This window comes from Strix aluco, chromosome 2 (genome assembly GCF_031877795.1).
Source record: "Strix aluco isolate bStrAlu1 chromosome 2, bStrAlu1.hap1, whole genome shotgun sequence".
In the NCBI taxonomy this organism is placed as follows: domain Eukaryota; kingdom Metazoa; phylum Chordata; class Aves; order Strigiformes; family Strigidae; genus Strix; species Strix aluco.
The window spans coordinates 122,373,561-122,394,760 of record NC_133932.1 but is presented as its reverse complement, the minus strand read 5'-3'; the positions used below and the strand labels follow the sequence as shown (position 1 = coordinate 122,394,760).

General features: G+C 34.5%; 1 protein-coding gene across 2 annotated transcripts in view; it reads left to right on the top strand.

The window, feature by feature from the left end:
• Positions 1–21,200, top strand: part of DYNC2H1 (dynein cytoplasmic 2 heavy chain 1) — a 187,304-nt gene that overhangs the window by 50,137 nt on the left and 115,967 nt on the right. For both annotated transcript variants that reach the window (XM_074816179.1, XM_074816180.1), the window contains exons 50-64: positions 634–742; positions 1,903–2,016; positions 2,840–2,982; positions 4,916–4,997; positions 6,299–6,453; positions 7,478–7,615; positions 10,012–10,125; positions 11,371–11,531; positions 11,696–11,819; positions 12,562–12,683; positions 13,378–13,464; positions 14,769–14,895; positions 16,620–16,761; positions 17,290–17,399; positions 20,930–21,028. In XM_074816179.1, coding sequence (XP_074672280.1) covers positions 634–742; positions 1,903–2,016; positions 2,840–2,982; positions 4,916–4,997; positions 6,299–6,453; positions 7,478–7,615; positions 10,012–10,125; positions 11,371–11,531; positions 11,696–11,819; positions 12,562–12,683; positions 13,378–13,464; positions 14,769–14,895; positions 16,620–16,761; positions 17,290–17,399; positions 20,930–21,028 — 1,827 coding nt within the window. The remainder of the gene's footprint in view (positions 1–633; positions 743–1,902; positions 2,017–2,839; positions 2,983–4,915; positions 4,998–6,298; positions 6,454–7,477; positions 7,616–10,011; positions 10,126–11,370; positions 11,532–11,695; positions 11,820–12,561; positions 12,684–13,377; positions 13,465–14,768; positions 14,896–16,619; positions 16,762–17,289; positions 17,400–20,929; positions 21,029–21,200) is intronic.

Genomic DNA, 21,200 nt, shown 5'->3' with positions numbered 1-21,200 from the left:
ATTTTTAAAGTTCTCAATGTCTAGATGTGTATACTGTTCTTTATAGTAATCACCTGAAACTCTACTTTTTTGAATACCAGAGCTTTTTTTTGAGTGTTATGGACTTCATAAATTCTAAGTTTATGTGAATATTGGAAAGGTTTTTTTCATGTATATATTTTCACGTTTGTATATCTTTTTATTTTCTGTCTCTACTATGGTCTGCCAGTTAATAGGATAGTAGCTGAACCAAGTAAAATTTTAGTGACAGATGAAAGTTTACATATTATTTAAAAACAAATGCAAACCTTCAATCAGGAGTTTCCCAGGACCTTCAGTAATGCTAAAGAAAATTCTAGAGCTAAACCCACACAAAAAACCTCTATAACTGAGTCATATCTGGAACATAAATATAGTCTATGAAAGAGCCTGTTTTAATTTTTTCATTATCAAACTGTACATCTAGGTAGAATGTTCTTTATATTTGATATCTCATATAACTGAATCACCTAGTAATCTTTTGTAAATGTATAATAGTGTAGAAGCTATGGAGAAAATATGTATGTAATATATAATCAAAGAAATGTGATCATTCTCTTATGAACAATACATATATTCCATATACTGAGATTTAAATGTCTTCCCTGCTTCTAGGTAATGGAGCTTGCGGGCATTGAAGCACAGCAGGTGGTATTGCTGCTCGAAGACTATCAGTTTGTTCATTCCACATTCCTTGAGATGATCAACAGTTTACTGTCTTCAGGTGAGATAAGTCCAAAATGATTATGATGCTACTTTTACCACACAAAGTTAGCTCAGTGAGGCAGAATTGGATGATGTTTTCTAATTTTATGTCCATACCAGAAGTGTTAGTTAGCTTTTCTACACTGTGCTTGTACATGAGAAATTGGCCTGAAGTTCACTTATCTATCCTTTAACCTACCCTACAGTACAGGTGCTTTCAATTCCTCAAAGTGGCAAGTTAAGTAACTTATTTCAAAGGAGTTCTTTATAATAGTGTAACAACAAAATGATAATGTATTCTACTCTACAGGTTTCCTTTTCTAATAAAATTCCAAACTGAAGAGGTGTTCCAATGTTTTACTAGACTGTATAGACTGAGTCCTTTGCTTAAATGAACACCAGCAAAGCCCACTTTTCTGGAAGTAATGAGTTGATAAATAATAATAACAAATAACAGAAGTGATAATTGTTATGTAGCTTTGTTCCTCAATCAGAGAGATCATTGAAGAACTGAGTCTAACTTAACTAAATGTTTTTTGGACCTACTGTAGTGGTAGTTCAGTAGTACAGTAGTAGAACTGATTGATAAGAGCACCAGATTTTGCTGTCTCCCAGGTGCCAATCCAAGACTCCTTCCAGTATCGGATTCTCATCATCCAGTGTTAAACCTCTATATCTGAGGACCTAGATAACTACTGTCTTTCATGTTTCTGTTTTCTGGTGTATGATGAAGTCTGGTTTGATTTGGTTTGTATGCAATATTGGATCACTATCTTTGGGTAGATTTGAATGAGTTTTTTGAAGTATATTTCAGTAATATAAACAAAGTAGGCTGTTTAAATGGAATCACTATAATTTGGTTTGTTGTTTTAATGATCAGGAAAAGAATGATGAGGTATGTGAGATGATACTCATGAAAGTATGGAGGTGAATACCGCCATATTCAAATTCTATATACAGAGGATTAAAGAGAATCCTTCAAAGGAATTTAATTAATCTTGAGTTGACATAGCACTTAGGGATATGGTGTAGTTGAGAACGGTCAGTGTTAGGTTAATGGTTGGACTAGATTATCTTTAGGGTCTTTTCCAACCTAAATGATTCTGTGATTCTGTGATTCTGTAATTTGAAGACTTATATTATATTTGATCTGACATTTTAAATTCATTCTTGAAATAGGAGAAGTTCCTGGGCTATATAAAATAGAAGAATTAGAACCACTACTATCTCCTCTGAAAGATCAAGCTTCACAAGATGGATTTACAGGACCAGTTTTCAACTATTTCACATACCGTATGTGAACAGAATTATAATTTATTACAAAGTTACAAAAGTGGTATAATACTGGATACATAATTTCTAACATGGTACTTGTTTTGTCTGCATTTTTAACTTTCAGTTAGTTATTAAAAACCAGGCAACAATAATGATTACAGTGTGATATTTGAGGGCACAGAATGCTTAGCTTAAATATCATTCTTCTATCTGAAATTCTGTATCCATGAATGTTCTACAAAGCTGTTATGAAATCTGCTGTTGAAAGTAATTAGAAGGAAGAAAGCTTTTGTCCCATTGTTTTCTGGTTTGTTTAGCTTACATATCTAGTAACACAGTTTTCTTCTATTTGTCAATTATACCTACAAATCACTTTGGATTCTGAGTAATCATAAGCAAGTTTACTGAGACATTTCTTAATTATTTGTTTCTTCCATGGACCAACAAGAAGATTAAACAGTTTACAAATAAATAGAGGAATGTGACTGAAAGAATATGGATATTGGCAGTCATACTCAAGGGCTCTGGAACTACTTCTAATTGGTTCTGTTGGTCTATATTGATTGGAATGAGAACTAGTGGTATCTATCTAAATACTGTCAGCTCTTCTAAATTAAAAAAGTACACTGTAATATACATAATGAGAATCTGTGATACTAAATTAAGTTCTGTTTATAAACATTCCTGCCCTAATGTGATGTGATGTAATAGTATCTTTTTTGCAGAAATTACCTTGTATAAGATTTTGAAGGACAGTAAATTATGTTGTATTTGCAATAAATTTACCATCATGTAGTCAGATTGTTATCTACTACATATTTAATATGTTGCATTTTCTTAGGGATCCAACAAAATCTACATGTTGTCTTGATCATGGATTCTACCAATTTAAATTTCACAATAAACTGTGAAAGTAATCCAGCACTCTACAAGAAATGTCAGGTTTTGTGGATGGAAACCTGGTCAGAAAATAGTATGAAAAAGGTAAATTGCATTAATTAAAAACTGTCACTTGTTTAAATTGGTGTCTCCAAAAACAACTGAGCTTTGGTGAATAAGATATTTAAAGTTGTGAAGGAATAGTTGTCACTGTGCTTATTTAATCCAGTTGTGCAGTCCTACAAAGACAGAAAATTCTGCAGAACAGTTAAGTAATATCAACATTGTTATTTTACCAGTAACATTATGTTTTGTTCTCTCTGTGGACTGACGAACAAAATGCTGACTACTATGACTCTGATCAAACACAGCATTTAAGAACAAAATACAAATAGACTGCAAGCAAAATGTTAAAGCCAACTATGCTGATGATGTCAAGCATACTAGTAACAGCAGATAACTGCTTTAAAAATACATTTATTATGTGTATATAGATCTACGACTGCACTGTAAAGATGTTATTCTTGGATCTTTAAGTGTTTTGCTTGATGGAACAGAGTCAGTGTGTTCTTTTTAGGATCAAAATCTGCTTATTTCAGGCTGTTCACAGTGTAAGTTTGAGAAAGATATATATATGTTACTTCTATATGTTAAGAGATCGGCAAATTCAGTACCCTGATAGGGGCAAGGCTACCACAGCTCCATGGCCCCAACTTGAACCAGTGGTGAAGCTGGGCATGTATTCCCAGTAGGCACACACACACACATATACAGCACATATATATATGTGATTGGCCACACAGAACAACACAAACAGAAGCCCTCAGCACAAACACAAACAGCACTGTTGGCATCATCCTGTTTCCCTCTCTGAGTGATCACAACAAAGGTCCGTTAGTGGGAAATATGTACATGTGCAGAATGTGGATCCCCCTACTAGCTGGGCACAGACACACAGACCCTCCAGTAATTGCCTCTGGATCCGCTAGTTTCTGCAAGCACATACATGTACATGTGCACACACACAGACACATGCAGCCAGGTCTCATTTGACTCCCAGCCTCCACAGTCTCTCAGACAGTTGGCCTGGACCTTCTAGTCCCTCTGGCAGCCAACCCCTGTGGGTGCCTCATCAACCCACAGTAAGTCTTGTGGAATCTGAAATGCTCTTCCACTGCATCCCATAATGTGTCCCAAGACTCCTATGCTGTAACTCCCTCAGTCTAGTCTGTAAGGTGATCTGGCCTCTCCCATTGGCTCATCATGATGGATTTCACACCGGGACCATGGGGTTGGTCGCTCTCCTGGGAGAACCATGGGAGCAGATGGCACAGAGTGTCCATTTCTGCCTGGGTTCCCAGGGCTCCTCCACCTGCCATTGTGCCTCAGTTTCAATGGTGGGTTTTACTGCAAGTTCATTTTGGCAAATATGTTTGGATCAGCTCTGTCCACAGCTAAAATATGTTTTTCAGAGTATTTTTGCTTTCACTTCAGTACTTCAGTAGGGATTTTTTTTTTTTTTTAAAGTGGAGTATTATCATTTAGTTGTATGCCAGAACCTTTGAATATACTTTGTTTATTTTTACCATTGTGCATTGTATACTTGATAACATGGAGGTAAGCCCACTCTTAGACCTTGAAAAAGATGTCAAAGACTTAGACTTATGCATTGCTTAATTCTGGTGTTGTATACACAACAGCTGTATTTAAGACTGTCTGATTTCCTGTTGAGTTGTACATCTTTTTACATCTTTGACATTTGTGTTATTATAAGAGTCCTCTGAGAATTAGTTGTTCTTTCTTAGAGCCAGCAAAAACTCCTCTGCTTGAGAGAACAGGAAGTTATCAGTAACAGGGAAAGGCAGAATTGATCTCTTTAATGCTATAGATATTCTGTAAATATCTTATTCTGAATAAAGCTATCATATTCAGTCTTTTCAAATGAGAAACCAGATCAAAGGTTTGGGTTTTTTTAAAATTTTAACTCAAATTTTCGTTGTTCGTAATTTTCATACAAAAAATCATGTTCATTTTTTAGATACCTGAAATGCTTCTGTGTGATTCAGATGAACAAGAAAAGACTGGAAAAGCACATAAGGAACTTAAGAAAAAACATTCAGGTAATATTTAGGTGGACCCACTAATTATTATTACTTATTATTAAACACTTATTCAGTTCTGCGTTGGACATAGATAATAGCATAGATACTTTGAGTATGTTTTTGCCAGCACATTCATACACTTCAGTATTGTTCACATGGCAGGCATTTTGTACAAGGGAACATGAGTCTGGAACATACATCCTGGCTGATCAAACCCAGTCTCTTCTGTCACAAGCAAACACTACATATGTTGAATTTTATAACCTGATTAAGCTCCATCTTGTTTTGTTTTCTTCTGTGTCTTCCTTCTAGGTGGATGTTATTTCACAACCTCAAAATTTGATACTTTGAGTTTTTCAGTCTATATATTTTCATTATTCTTGTCCTAGACCTGCTCATTTTACTTTAATAATTCTTTATCTGCAATAACTAATTTCTTGTAATGCCCCCTTTTCAAAACAATTTGTTTTTATACTAAAACTTCAAATTTAACCATTTTAAAAATAGGGTGTCAAAGATAATCTAGGAGACCAGTGCCAGCACTCATTTGCATAATACTATTTTTAGCCACTTTTTATAAAGCATTAGTCTAAGTAGCTCTTGGAAGTCATGGAGACAACAGAGTATAAAATGATAAGTGGTTCACTTGGGGTTTTCTATTGCTTTTTAATAGGCATTCCAGCCCATCAGAATAATGGCCAAATTTAGGATTTAGTGTTCATGCTACCATCCATCTTTGTCTTAATCATGGTACTTAATCTATGCTTCAGTACTTATTAAAGGCGTTCATTTATATATAGGTATGTTTTAGCAATTTTTTCTTTTGTAGGGTAATACTATTTATTTTACAGTATCTTTGGGCTTCTTTTGAGAAACTGTTCAACAAACTGAAGTATCTGTAGTGTTCAGAAAAATCTTTTAGTCTACCTGTCATCAGAGACAAGGGAGAAGACAAAAACGTGTGGGCTTCCTTTCTAAAACTGTCAAAGTATTTTCAAATTCAATTTCTGTGGAAATAAAATTTCTTTTATGATTAGCCCTCAGTAATCTGCAATTAATTTTGCCTCTTTTCCAGCATCAATGAATTATTTTGCAGTTTTGAAACAATTTCAATGTGTTTCTTTTTGAGGAATATGTATTTTAAAGGTACTTACATGTTGTTTCTCTGAGAATACTTTGAAAAAAGTGTATTCTTTGTGATATTTTGAAAGTCCTTAATTCATATCTCAAAAAATGTATTCTGTTGCTCTTCCTTAGTTATTTTATAGTGAGATAAGAATGAGTATATTATTATCTGTGTAACAAATTATGTTATACAGGTGATTCTGATTTTCTGAAGTCATTTCTGGCAATCCATGAATCATGTAAAATATATGGAGCAACACCTAGTAGGTATATGACATTCCTTCATGTATACAGTACCATCAATAACAGTAAAAGAAGAGAGCTAATAAAAAGGCAGAACCACTTGCAGGTATGTATTTAAAACATTTTTAACATGTGGCTTTTCAAAATACTTTCACATTTGGAAATGCCTTATGTATTGATGGGCTGTAGCTGCTAACATGGTTGTGTGAGGTGTTCTCTGTTGGCATATGCTCCTGCTGTAGTTTCAGAAGAGGAATAGTATGAATCTTAATGCACATCTCTGTTCAAATGCCTCAAAGAGTGAAGAGTGGTTTCTTGTTTTCGTTAATATTTTTTCTCAAGAATATGTCAGACAGGATATGTTTTCTTGGAAGAGTAAAAAGTACTTGAAAGCACTTTAAATTTTTTCACCCATATGTACTGAAATTGTGTTGCAAACAACCCATCATCTTTCCATCAATTTAAGTCCTGCCTCTGCTTGTATAAATTTTTCCCCGTGTACCTCCATATTCCATCCTTTTCTTTATATCTCTGCAGCAACTTCCTGCTTTGTGTGATTCTTGTGTCCTTCTGATTCAACAAACTGTTATCTTTAACCTATTATCTGATTATCGTAGAGTAAATAATTCAGAAAGTGTGAATAAAGAAAATAGTTAAGTATAGTTGAGGCTTTGTTTTATGTACATCTACATTCTTTAGAGAATGTACAAATATGCAGAAGTAGGATAATCTAATTTGTTTCAATTTAAGTTTTATAGATTTGCTTTTAGAGGAGATATAATTATATGGAGTTAACATCAGTTAACTGAAATGCTATTGAATTAATGAGAAGAAGATTATGTACTAGTTGCTGTTCCATTAAACGTTTGTTATTTTGAGAATTATGTTTTCAGCTTTTTGAGGTAGTAATAGATCTTACAGCAACACATCTAGAAGAGTCAAATCTCATTTTGGGGTTAAATAATACTAAGAAAATGTAAATAACATTGAAAAAATGTGGAACATAGATTAAAAAATTAAGAATATTACTCTATATCACTCTCAGTTTGTGCATACTATTTGTAACCAACCTTCATTTAAATCCATTTAAAATTCACTGCTAAATAACTGCTTCTTATAAACTTTTATAGGCAGGTGTTTCAAAGCTGAATGAAGCTAAAGCCCTGGTAGATGAACTGAACAGAAAAGCTGGAGAACAAAGCATTTTACTCAAGACAAAGCAAGATGAGGCTGATGCTGCCCTTCAAGAAATTACAGTATCTATGCAGGTGTTGTATCACATCAAAAGTGAAAAAAAAAAGAGATGCTTTTCTATTTTTGGTCTCTATAACTGGCTGTGCTTTGTATTCTTTTCAAGGGTTACAAAACCTGATGCTTTTACAAGAATTTGCCTAAGGGAATGCATGAGCCCTGAGGCTTGAATAAACTTGCAACAGGACAGAGTATTATATAATTTAAATCATGTTTGAACTGATAGAGTAGGAAGAGGTCAGTGCAAGTTTTCCACCTGACTAGTGTTCCCTGCTGTAGTTTAGTCTGAAATTTTTCCTAGAACTTCATAAATCCAGACTGATCCATTTTATAATGTTTATTACAGATAGGAACTTTAAACAAAATACTGATGAGTAGCACTATTTTAGGTAACAAATACCAGGAATTAAATTTGTGAACTATTAGAAAGTACGTATTTCATGAGGTCTGGTCCTCTGAAGTTAACTTCAAAGAAGATTAAATAATAACTCTGTGTTCATCACTCCTTGAATTTGTATTCTTCAGCTCAGAGGTGGAACTTGTGTTCTTTGAGGAGGTAATTTTCTTTAGTAGTGTTTTCTCAGTTAAGTAAAATAACTGTGCAGAAAATAGATCTCTACATTCATGCTTCCAGGAATCATAAATGTAGGCTAAGCCATAATGAATCTGCTGTCACAGCACTGATTGTTTTGTACTGGTTTAGTCTGATTGGTTTGAAACAAACTTAAATAAAGAAGCTCAATGACAAAAACATTCTCTGTATGCAGTAAAGTAGACGCCTGCTCTTTCAAACAATTTGGTTCACAGTGCTTTAATGGTGCATTACTTCATATTTTCATAAGTCTACTTCTGTTGGCAATTTTTAATACTTTCAGACTCTGCCTTCTGTACATGAATTTGAATAATAATGATTGTCTTGGTGTGTTCAATACTGGCCTCAAAGAATTTATGACACCGGTTTCCCTGATTTCTATTTTAAATCTGTGTCTGCTGTTGTCCAGTAGAGTTACAGGTTGTGTGAGTAGTGCATATTGGATTGTAGGACAAAATCAAAGAATAGGCCAAAAGCAGTGAAACATGATGGGCACACTGACATCAGAAGAATTACGGTAGAATTCTGATTATTTAGATTAGCATAAAGTATAGGTGCCCTCTAACATTTTAATGTCACTTCAAATATTCTAGTTTATGTAAGAGACAGGGCTTTAATACATACAGACTCTTTTAATCTTCTTTCAGCACAAGGCTTTTGACCTACAACTGAATTTTAAGATTTTCTTATTCACAGCTAGTATTCAGTGCATGTACATTTGCATGAAATGTCTAATCTAGTTTTATGTAGCTAATGTTTTATGGATTTGAATATAATCTGCAATGACGTGCTGGTCTATAGCTTGGGTGAAGTGCTCAGAAAGATTATTATTAATCTCAAGGTTTTCTCTGCTTATATATGTCTGTTACCTTTTGCTACAAGTTCAGCTCAACTTGCCAATGGTTGGCTATAATAATGTGTTATATACTGGAAAAACATAAACTCTGGACTTTGTTGTCTTCTATCTTTTAGGTGAACTGAGCCTAGAATATTAGTCTTTTGTTTTATGCATTTTATACATTTATCCTCCATAATTTGTTTTGTAACTGGTATTGGTAGAGCCTGATGTTTGGGGTTTTTTTTGTTAACTTCAGGATATGTAAGGTCCTTTTAGTGTAGTTTTATATACTAGGTATTTATTGTTGTACTGAAGTGCTTAGGAGACTTGGAGATGGCTGATAGCTACTGCCTGCTGTATGGTGGGCACAGTACAGATTCAGGAAAAAAAGAGATACAAACCCAAACAGTTTACAATATATGTATAGGACATAAGATAGATATCCTTACAGACAGATGGGTGGAAATTTACAAGTAAATAGTATATTAGTATTTTTAGGCTAATAGGCTGTAGTTCGAACACAACTGCTGCTTTTATGAACATTGTAGAAAAGGAGAGTTTTAATGGTGTCATGAAAGAAATAGAAATGTGAGCAGCTACAAAGACAATGGCAGAAAGATACTACTTTCAAATTTAGTAAGAACGTTACAGAGACTGTCACTCTTATCCTTTCAGAGGGGGACTGATATCTTGATAAGGAATGGAAAATCAAAGGCAAGGAGAAAAAAGATCATAATGAGCCTCAAAAATAGAAGTACAGGTCTTGTCTGTGGTAAAGAAAGGGAGACACAGTAAAAGCAAAAGATGCTTATTCCATATAATTTATTTCCCTAGTCAACTTGTCTAGTATGAAATAGTCTCAGATACTTTATTGTAATTGGTATTGTGCAAATTACATTATAATCAAGACTAGAAGAAATTAGAGACCTAAAGGAATAAAATTGTATAAATCTGAAAAATAAAGGTATTCTTTTTTTTTACAGAGTGCTAGTGAGCAAAAAACAGAAATGGAAAAAATAAAACAACGGATAGCAGAAGAGGCTGCAGAAATAGAAGAAAGAAAAAGAAAAATTGAAGATGAACTAAAAGAAGTTCAGGTAAGAGTTGATAAGGAAAAGTAATATTTTGCAGCCTGATTTTATTTGACTTACTCAAGTCCTGCCATGCAGACTGGTTCTGCAAAATTTAACCCTGCATTTCTTAAATTTTGCTCTAGATTATATTGATATTAAAACTTCTATGCATTAGAAAACAGTATTCTCTTTGCCAGATTTAGACTGTCATTTTGGCATATGTGTTCTATTAGATCTTAATTTCAGAAAGAATTTTCAGGCCCAATCTTACCTCCAGTTGCTATTCTATGCTGCCGTGGTCTACAGCTGAGTTCTAGAGATTTTATGGAGTGTTTTTCAATTACTAATATCTCATATAGACAAACTACATTACTTTGCCTTGGTAAGGCTGGTAATATCATAGGTCTTGGTACTATCAGCTGGATGGAAGATAATTTCCAGTTATTACTAAATTCTGAAAATTATATATCCTAATGGCGCTATAACAAACTGCTTGTTCAAGAGACCTTACAGATGTTAAGCATCAGGTTTTTTTGGGAGGTGTGTGTGTCCAGGCATTGCTTTTAGTCTCTATTTTTCATCCCATTCATTTTAAAATTACTAAAAAATAAAGGAAAAGTACAGCAACTTAATTTTTTTTCTTTTAATATCATAGATGCCAAGGAATTATATCCTTGTGTTGAAAGTGACATAAAATGACAGGATTAGGGTAAATCCCTTTCTGTGGTCTTTGATAAATATGAAGGATGTGCAGGGTGTACACAGTCTTTAATGATAATCTTTAACTTTCTGGTCTTCTTATCACTCTGTGCTTTGTTGATAAGGGCAAAGGCTGTCTGGTTTTAACTACTGAAAATAGAAAGCTTTTGTGACCTGTACTATGTATATTTACAAAGATAACCTCAGGCAAGCCTATAAATATTAATTAGCATCATTATTAAAACATACCTGTATCACAATGAACTTTTAAACAATGAAAAGGCAAACAAACATGACTGATAGTAATATTTATATAATGTTTATGAAGTACAGTGCTGAATGAAAAGTTAGGGAAATTCAGGATTATAATATGCTGTTTTACATGGAAATATATTTATTAATAAACACATGGTAATTTTTTAATAACTTGTGCACATGAATATGCATCAATGGCAGTTGGTTAGGTAATAAAATATGTGAAAAGAGCAAGAAATCGTATGAAAACGGAAATAGCAAATGTTCAGTTTCTTGTATTCTCATCTCTTTTTTAATGTGTTTTTATGTTTTAAGCCACTGGTTAATGAAGCTAAATTAGCAGTGGGAAATATAAAGCCAGAGTCTTTATCAGAAATCCGGTCACTACGGATGCCCCCTGACATAATCAGAGACATACTAGAAGGAGTTTTACGACTGATGGGGATTTTTGATACATCATGGGTGAGCATGAAGAGGTGAGGATTTTATTTAAGCTTTAAACTTAAACAGTAATATACAATATGAAATACTTTTTATTATATTCAGGAATAATGTGTGTGCAGAATTCTTTGGTTTCATACGGAAATAACCTCTTTAACATTTGTTTCTTCTTTACTTAGTTATTTAATTCTTTTTACAGTTTCTTGGCCAAAAGAGGTGTGAGGGAGGACATAGCAACCTTTGATGCCCGTAATATTCCAAAAGAAATACGGGAGAGTGTTGAAGAACTTCTTTCTAAAAACAGAACATCTTTTGATCCAAAGGTAATTCTGATTATGTTACATAAAATGAAAAAAAGACAAAAAGAAAAAAAAAGACATTGTTGTCTGATTTGCCAACATAATTTTTAGAATGTACTTAGAGAAAAAGTAATTCTGCTTACAGAATTTGTCCGTATAAAGAGATAAAAGTGTAGCAGAGATTACTCTGTTGCTTGCTGCCTCTAACAGAGAATTTTGTTGGTGACTGAGGAGGGGTGGGATGAGGTCATTATGAAATCAAGTCCTCAGAGGTTTTTGTCACTGGTATAAATTAGAACTCAGATGAAGGAATTGGATCTAATTCCTGGCCTCTTTGTAACAGTAAGTGTCTTAACTGTACACTTAATTAAAAAAGGGGGACTAATGATGATTAAATGTATGTGTAATCTTTGAGAATTGATTTGGCAGTAGCTATAAAAAGGAATTCTAAAATACTAGTTCCTTATTTTTAAAAGGAAAGTTGTAGTTCCCTGAGAAGGAACACACTGATAAATTATGCATTAATTTAAAGCTTGTTAACTTCAGTGAAGCTTCATAGTTGTAAAGGTACCCATTATTTTTTTTTACACAGGTTGATCGCCTACGATATAATCTGTTAGTAACAATTTAAAAGATTAGTTCAGTAGAGGAGTTGGCTAATTGGCATATTTAAGTTGATAACTCATAAATCTGTTGCAGTTATTTGTCCTGTATTTATCTCACCTCCATTATACTTCAAGGACTTTCTTGTAACTGATTTTTTCAGAATGCTAAACGAGCCAGTGCTGCAGCTGCTCCATTAGCAGCTTGGGTGAATGCCAATGTCCAGTATTCCCATGTTCTAGAACGAATTCAGCCTTTGGAAAAAGAAAAGGCTGGCTTGGAAGCGTAAGTTAGACACTGTTGCAAAATAAATGTTCTTAATTCCAATGGTGGTGGATAAAACTAAAGCTGCCAAGGAGGAATTGACATTTTACCAAAACCAAAAGATATAAGAAAACATACCTCACCCATAAGTAATAAAATGTTCATGCCGAGGCAGAAAAAGTAAGTATGCGGTATTTTGTTTTTTCTAGAAGCTATACCCTGGAAATTTTTGCCAATCATAAATTACCTGTCTCAGCCGAAATGTGTCAGGGAGAAATGAACATCACAGATATACTTAAAATGTATTCTGTCAGTGAAACCCGTGCTGTTTTATGAGATGTGTAGTTCCTCTTTTTTCAGTCATGTACCAAGCATAATCAGTTTCTCAGGATCAAAAAGATACTATGACATAGTCTTATTACCATCCATAACCTGAGGAATCTGTACTGATTGTTTTGGCAGGTCTTAAAATTGTGTATTGGAAGAATTTGTTCCGATCTTTAAGAATACGTTTGAATGTTGTTTAGTTGCCATTTTTAAAGCTATGTGATGAGAAGTGGTCAAAACTTTTATATGTGAAAACAGATTTTTATTAATATAAATCACAAGAAAGAACTGTCTCTGACCTATTTCTATGTAAATTACTTTCCTGTTACATTTACTCTTTTTTTTCCTTTGGATCCATAGTCTTAAAATAAATGTTACATTTTTGTAGTAATCTCAAGAAAACTGAAGACAGAAAACAGAAGTTAGAAGATCTTCTGAACTCTGTTGGTCAAAAAGTATCAGAACTGAAAGATAAGTAAGTTGGGTTTGTTTATTTCAAGATGTAAATGAAAACATTGATGATTTTATGGTATGAATAATTAAATTTATCTAGCCAAATGTAACTCCCTGCTCTGCAAGATATTTACATCAGAAGTAGCGATAATTAGGCTACCTATATACTCAGTGGAGATAAATAAATACTATTAGAATATACAGTTCATCTCACTGATCAGATGAAATGCTCATTAAAAGTACCTGATTCATGCTGCTGTGTTGGAAGCCTTCAGTGTATAGACATTGTAGATGTCAAAGATAATCTGTATGTTTCTCACCTTTTAAATCTAAGAAGACTTTAATGTCTCCTTGGGACTTTGGAAACATTCCTATACAAGACTTCTGCTGATCACAGTTTGAATAGAGGATGGCCTACTTTTCTGACAGTTAGCTAGTTAGCTATCTCCTTTTTTCTTAGCATCTCATCACGTCCATGACTCACAGTGTCATAAAAATTGCTGTGGTGAACCTTTATACTTTCTGTAAATTCAGTTTATTCCAAGTCTTTTAGATCAATGTTTCTATTATGTAGTTAATATAGGAGGTACTTTACAACCTGGCATACGTGCATATTACTAAAAGTCATGTTTTGTGGTCTGAAAAAAAAAAAAAAGATTGGAGAATTCTTCTTGACATTCAGCTATATAGTGATGTCTTAGATTAACTAGATACTATATACTCTATGTTATAATTAAATATTTTACTTGAAAAAGGTGGATTATTAAATGCGTTAAGTGATTAAATATTAATTAAGCTAATTAGATATTAAACATTACAAAATAATACCTAGACCTTTCCTGTTATTTGGAGTATGTTCTTACTTCATAGTAATTTACAAAATAGAGTACTGTGCATTGAACTGGGGTCATCTGTGTGAAGTAGCAATGAAACCTGTAAAGGTTATAGATTAAATTTACCAAAAAGTTACAAATGTATAGTATGGCATTGAGCCTGCTCTTGTCCTTACTAGGTGCAGAACAGAACTTAACACAATCACTAAAATCAAGTCAGGCTGTTTAAGTAGAAGAAGGAATGATTTTCAGACATTATAGTCTATTCTGCAAGTGTATTTTTAAATCTCACCTGTGCATCTATTTAAATTTTGTTGGTTAAAAGTCTAACAAGCTCATATGCCAGTTAGAAGCAAAAGATATGTAGTTGTGTTCTTCATGAATAATAAGGGAGGAATTAATTACAAATTCAGTCAGTTAAGCTGCCTTGAAAATAACTGTCCGTTAATTTAGTAGTTCATGATAGCAATTACAAACAGTAGTTGTTTTACAGGTTCCAGAGTAGAACAACAGAAGCAGCAAAACTTGAAGCAGAACTAAGTAAAGCTCAGAAAACATTGAAAGCTGCAGAGGTACTGATAAATCAACTCGATAGGGAACACAAAAGATGGAGCACCCAGGTTTGTGAAAATTTTCATAAATACATTTTAGAGCTGATAATTTGAAAATACAGTTTTTGCACTGTTTGGAGAATGTGAGTTATTGCCAATCTGCATGTCTCATTTATTTGTTTTCTCATTAGAAATAAAAGCTTTTCTTCCTTCTGAAACTTCCTTTTACTTCACTGTGCAAGTTACCTTACCTATATCACATAGCTACAGAATATATGAAAAAGCCCTTGGTATTTAATATAAAACATACAATGTGCTTTGATGTTTTTCAATCACAATAATAATGTAATTGTTATGATGGCTGAACAGGTCAGCGGTTGGACCCTCCAAGTTGAGATGCAATCAAAAGGGAAAGATTTTGGGAAAGCATTGAACAATTACAGTCTTAAAACATATCTCCTTTATGGCATCGATGTTGAAAATACAAATGTAGACCTACCCAAAATGTTGGGTTGCTCTTGAAGTCTTCACTTATGTGTTTGAATCTTTCCTGCTTCTAAAGGTGGGAAAATGAGCATATCTTATTTGCTGAAATGATATATTTGGGACAAATTGGCAAACCTTTGGACACACAGGCGGTTCTTCAGTCTGAAACAGAAAGAAAAATTTCAAAGTGTATACAAGCTGAAAATAGCTGTCACCTCCAGAAAGCAATACCAAACTTTCTTGGGTATCTTAACATGGAAAAAATCTCCTTGCTGAGAGACATGGTCCTGTCTCTCCATTGACACTGGAAAAAGTCTAAACAATTAGACTAAATGCCTGCATTTTGAAGAACCAAAGTTAGGGTTAGATGAATCCTTCTTGTAGGTTGACCAGCATAATGGAAGATTTTTCCTCTGAAACTAGCTTTACAGCTATTCCATCTGCTATCGTAAGATTTGGCATATTTGAATCCCAGAGTTTAAACACTTCTGAAAGTGATCCCTCACAGTTTTCCATTCTACTGCATTACCTCTGCTTTTAGAAAGATCAACCTATCTATTAATGGCATGCTGTAGACCAAACTGGCAGATATATTAGTCAGGAACTCATCCAGTATTGAGGATGGTGAAAAAGCAGTATTCATCTTCCTTTAAAGTCAGGAGAAAGTAATAAAAAGTTGCTTTTTTTTGTTTCTGTATCAGCTTTTTTTTTTAATGTCAGTTTGATTAAAGTAAAAAAGTGAAAGTACTTTCAAACCAATTATGGCAGTCTTATTTTATTTTGATACACTGTATTTTTCTCCAAAATACTGGAACATTTCAAAGCAGAGGTGTAGTGCAGACAAATTAATTGAAGATAAATGTATTTTATCATGTAAGTCTGCAGTGAATCACATTTTAAAATGCAATAGATACATATAGTATTTAGTATCTGTATACATATTTTAAGTGGTAGTTACTAGCTAACTGTGACTAGGATCACATATTTCTTATTTTTCTTACTATAATACTATTTACCCAGTTGCTTACAGGTGACAAGGTGAACTGTTTATCGTATTCATAGCCTGTTAGTAGCTAAATTCTCAGAAACATCTGTTCACACTCTAGCCCAGAGCTTTTCCCATACTTTCATGTGTATGTTGCTGTAGGTTAGCTCAGTATAGATACCTGAAATGCAAGGAGGGAGACTGTCTCAACTGTATTCTCAATGGCAGGCAAATGTAGTTCCAATATTTTAGTTACTGGTGAGAAATATTAACATGGTTTTTGTTTGCAATACACCTATACATTCTGTACTTTTTTTTTAAGGTGTCAGAGATAACAGATGAACTGGCAACATTGCCTAAAAGAGCTCAGTTAGCAGCTGCATTTATTACCTATCTTTCTGCTGCTCCTGAGGATCAGAGGAAGGCCAGCTTGCATGAATGGACCAAATCAGCAGGCCTTGAAAGTAAGTGTGTGTGAGTAAGTAATTAAGCTTGATTGAGGAAGTGAGAAATGCTAGTTAGTTCTAATGAAAAGTCTCAATTGTCTTGGTGTTCGAAAATGAAAAGCGACAACATTTTCTTACACAATAAATACTTGTATATACAGACAGACTATTTCTTAGGATTATTCTATTAATTATTAAGATTATAAATATTTATAAATTCTTAAGATTTAGCTCCATAGTCCTTGCTTAGAAAGTTTACATGAATGAATGTAATCACATTAACTGTTGTAAATTTGCCAATGCATTCCAAATGCTTCTGCTTTTTCAGTAATCATTTTTATCTATGTGTGTTAATAACACCATTAAATATTTTTATAACATCAGCTAGTTAATAAGAATAAATTCAAGCAATAAAATAAGAAATTTAAGGGAAATCTACAGACATGCACTGTGTTAGACAGGCTCCGATATATATAGAGTGGTAAATGCTTAAAAATTATGCAGACTATAAGTACTAGCACAAATTTGTGCTCTTTCATTTATCAGAGTTCAATTTACGGCGATTCCTGTGTACAGAAAGTGAGGAGTTAGTTTGGAAAAGTGAAGGTTTACCTTCAGATGACCTTTCCATAGAAAATGCTCTTGTCATCTTGCAGGTAAATTTGTTTTTTTGTCTTGTCTTGGAAGTATTTAAATTTCTACAAATGTCAGTAACATGTCATCTTTCTGGAATTTTGAACTATTTAATTTGTGTTATTTTATTAGCACCACAGAGCACCCAGAGAAACAAATACTTATGTAACTCTGGGTATTCTGTAGCAAGAAAGGAAAAAATCAGTTAAAGAAAATACATGTTTGGGGTTGTTTTGTTTTACAATTTTCTTCAAGATGTTGTTGCGGATGAAAATATTAACACGGTAATGATTTAGCAGCAAATCAAGATTTATTAATGACTAGCAGCACTTAATCATTAACCAGTTTGAAGATTTACAAAATAAATCAGTAAAATATGTTATAATTAAAATAGCAACTTAACTACAGATTCGAAGATAACAAGATTCACACCAACTTACTATACATACCTTAAATCAATACATCTATATATGTGTATTCACAAATGCAAGATGTACAAACACACAGACAAAAGTATTTGGATCCAGTGGAATAAATATGTACCCACACTCATGAAAATAACTGTATGCCCAAACACATCGGTAAGCAGAGAGAGAGTGGGTGAAAGAGAAGCTAGCTCAAAGTTAAAATTTCCCTCCTCTCGAGTTTAGAATAAATACTCACAATGCACTGGCATTCCTCAACAGGTGATAATTGAGACTCGAGCGGGTTGACTTTGCCCTGGCCTCCCATCGGCTCTAACGGTGGATGGTATCTTAAGGGTTTTGGTACCTGAGAGGCATCCCAGCTCAGGGGAGATGCTGGTCACAGCCCACTGCAGTCCAGGAGAGCTCAAAGGGTCTCATGGAGTTGCTGTTTACAGGGTCCAAGATAATTTACTTTTGTCAGTTACTTTTCACTCCAGCCCAGGTCGAACAATGAAGTATTCTGGTGTCTTCCACCAGTTGCACAAGAACGTGATGGATGTGCAATTCTGTTAATTGTTCTCAATTGTCTTTTGTTTAGTACTTTCCACTCGGGCCCAGCTCGAATAATGACCCAGGAGGGGGGTTGGAATCACACCCACCACAGATCAGTCCAGCAAGAAGAGGAGGGGGGGAGGAACTGCACCATCACAGATGTCGAATGGACAAAACCTGTTATCAGTCTATTCAGATTTGAAGTGTGAATAATCATTAACACCAATACAATCAGTGGAAGATTATGTCCCATATATGTTCACTTTGACATAGCATTTCTAATACTTTTTTTCTCAGAAAAAGGAAAAGGCTATATGCAGGTACTTTTCAAAACATCTAGATTTTAAACCCTCAGATTTCATCAGATTAGCTCTGCAAATCAGGGTACAATTAAGGCTAGTAGCTAATACTACTTGAGAAAAGAATGGTAATACCATGCTTACAATGATTCAGGTTTATCGTACAGTTACATATAGATATATAATATATAATAAACATACATATGGAATTGCACAATTCCATACATAATATTGTAGTTAGAATGTAGTCATTTATTAGATCTGCTGCAAAGTAAAGATTTAATGCCATGAGGAGAATCTGCATTTGCCACAGATAGTTTGCTAGGATGATTGACGATTCTCTCAAATCAGTTACAGCCTTTTCTCGAATTTAAATTTATCTTGCTTTGTCATCTTGATATTAGATCTAGTTATTCCTTTCTCAGTTTGATTAAAAAGCTCCTCAATAAATGCCATTTTGTACCATTAAAGCTACTTATATGCTATAATCAAATCTTATTTTCATCTTTTTGCTTAGTTGAATAGATTGAGCTCTTAAAAATCTCACTGCATGAAGAGCTTTTTAAAGCCCTCCCTCAGCTCAAATAATTTTCTTTTGTGTACAGTTTTTTCAGCAACCTTTTAAAACTGGAATCAGACGTGGTATTTTACCAATGTCATCTACAGTACAGCTTTTCTGCTCATCATCTTTTGATGCTTGGATATTGTCCGTGTTTCCCTGTCTTTCAGTTTGAGATCTGTGTAGTTAATCAGTTTGGAATAGTAGGACTCAGAATGTAAAAAAAAACCCAAACTCTGAAAATATTCTTCTAGGAGACTGAACTAGAGAATTGCTGAAAATTCATGTTTAAACCCTCAGCAAGTTTGCCAATGACACAAAACTGGGAGGAGTGGCTGATACACCAGAGCGTCAAGCTACTGCCCAGAGGGTCCTTGACAGGCTGGAGAAATAAGCTGACAGGAACCTCATGAAGTTCATCAAGGGGAATTGCAAAGCCCTGCCCCTGGGAAAGAACAACTTCATGTACCAACATGTGCTGGAAGCCATCCGGCTGCAAAGCAGCTTTGCAGAAAACGACCTGGGAGTCCTGGTGGACACCAGGTTGTACATGGGCCCTTGCTGAAAAAAAGACTAATGACATCCTGGGCTCCTTTAGTTAAGGTATTGGCAGCAGGTCAAGGGAGGTGATCCTTCTGCTCTGCTCAGGACTGGTGAGGCCACACCTGGAGTGCTATGGCCAGTTCTGGGCTCCTCAGTACAAGAGAGACATGGATGTACTGCAGAGAGTCCAGTGAAAAGCCACAAAGATGGTGAAGGGTCTGGGACATCTCTCCTATGAGGAGAGGCTGAGAGAGCTGGGACAGTTCAGCCTGGAGAAGAGAAGGCTCAGGGGGATCTTATCAATGTCTATAAATACCTGAAGGGAGGATGTAAAGAGGATGGAGCCAGGCTCTTTTCAGTGGTGCTCAGTGACTGGACCAGAGGCAATGGGCACAAACTGAAACACAGGAGGCTCTGTCTAAACATCAGGAAACACTTTTTTGCTGTGAGGATGACCAAGCACTGGCACAGATTGCCCAGGGAGGTGGCGGAGTCTCCATCCTTGGAGATACTCAAAAGCCTGGGTCCTGGGCCATCAGCTATAAGTGGCCCTGCTCAAGCAGGGGTTTGGACAGGACGACCAGAGGTCCCTTCCAATCTCAACCATTCTGTGATTCTGTGAAATCTTAAATACACATATCAACTGTGAATAAGTCTCTCTTCACTTGCCCCACTTACTGTCATCTCTGTGGTCACTCTGTGTTGTGACCATTCTTTAAGTTCTAAGCACTTTCATAATTAGTATATCAGTGGCTAAAGTCTCAACATCTAGAAAGCAATGTGTATAGCACAACATATCTTTATATAATATGGTAAAATACTAAAGCTTTGCACAGGGAAGCACACATTAATTAAGGTTTCATTAAAATGAAAACCTGCTGTCTTGTCAGTATACATGTTACTAGGCAGTATCACCAAAACATTCTACATTGTAGTGTTTGTAAGTCTGAGATCTGGATTTGTTTGTGATTATAAGAAATAAAATAAAAGACATAAAATTCCTTCTACTGTTGTCATTTTGTTGTTAGGCTGTTATTGTTTCTTTCAACACTTTGTTAATGAAAAATATTTTGAAATGACTATACCATTAGTTTGGGGAAATAAAAAGGGACTCCATTCAATTTTATTCTTAAACAAAATATATTTCAGTAAGTATATATATATATTTTATATATATTTTTTTTTCCCCCTAGAGTAAGGTTTGCCCATTTTTGATAGACCCTTCTTTCCGGGCTACTGAATGGTTGAAGACACATTTGAAGGAATCACGTTTGGAAGTTATTAACCAACAGGTACAGTATTTACTCCTGGTCTTACAATGTTGTTCTGCTTGATCTCATCTATTCCAGACTTTAGAGAGGAGTTCTTAAAGGACAGCAGCAGAAGTGAGCTTATATTCCATGATGCATATAATTTCTCACAGAGTTCTAGGTTACAATGATTCTTTACATGGCACTGAAAAAT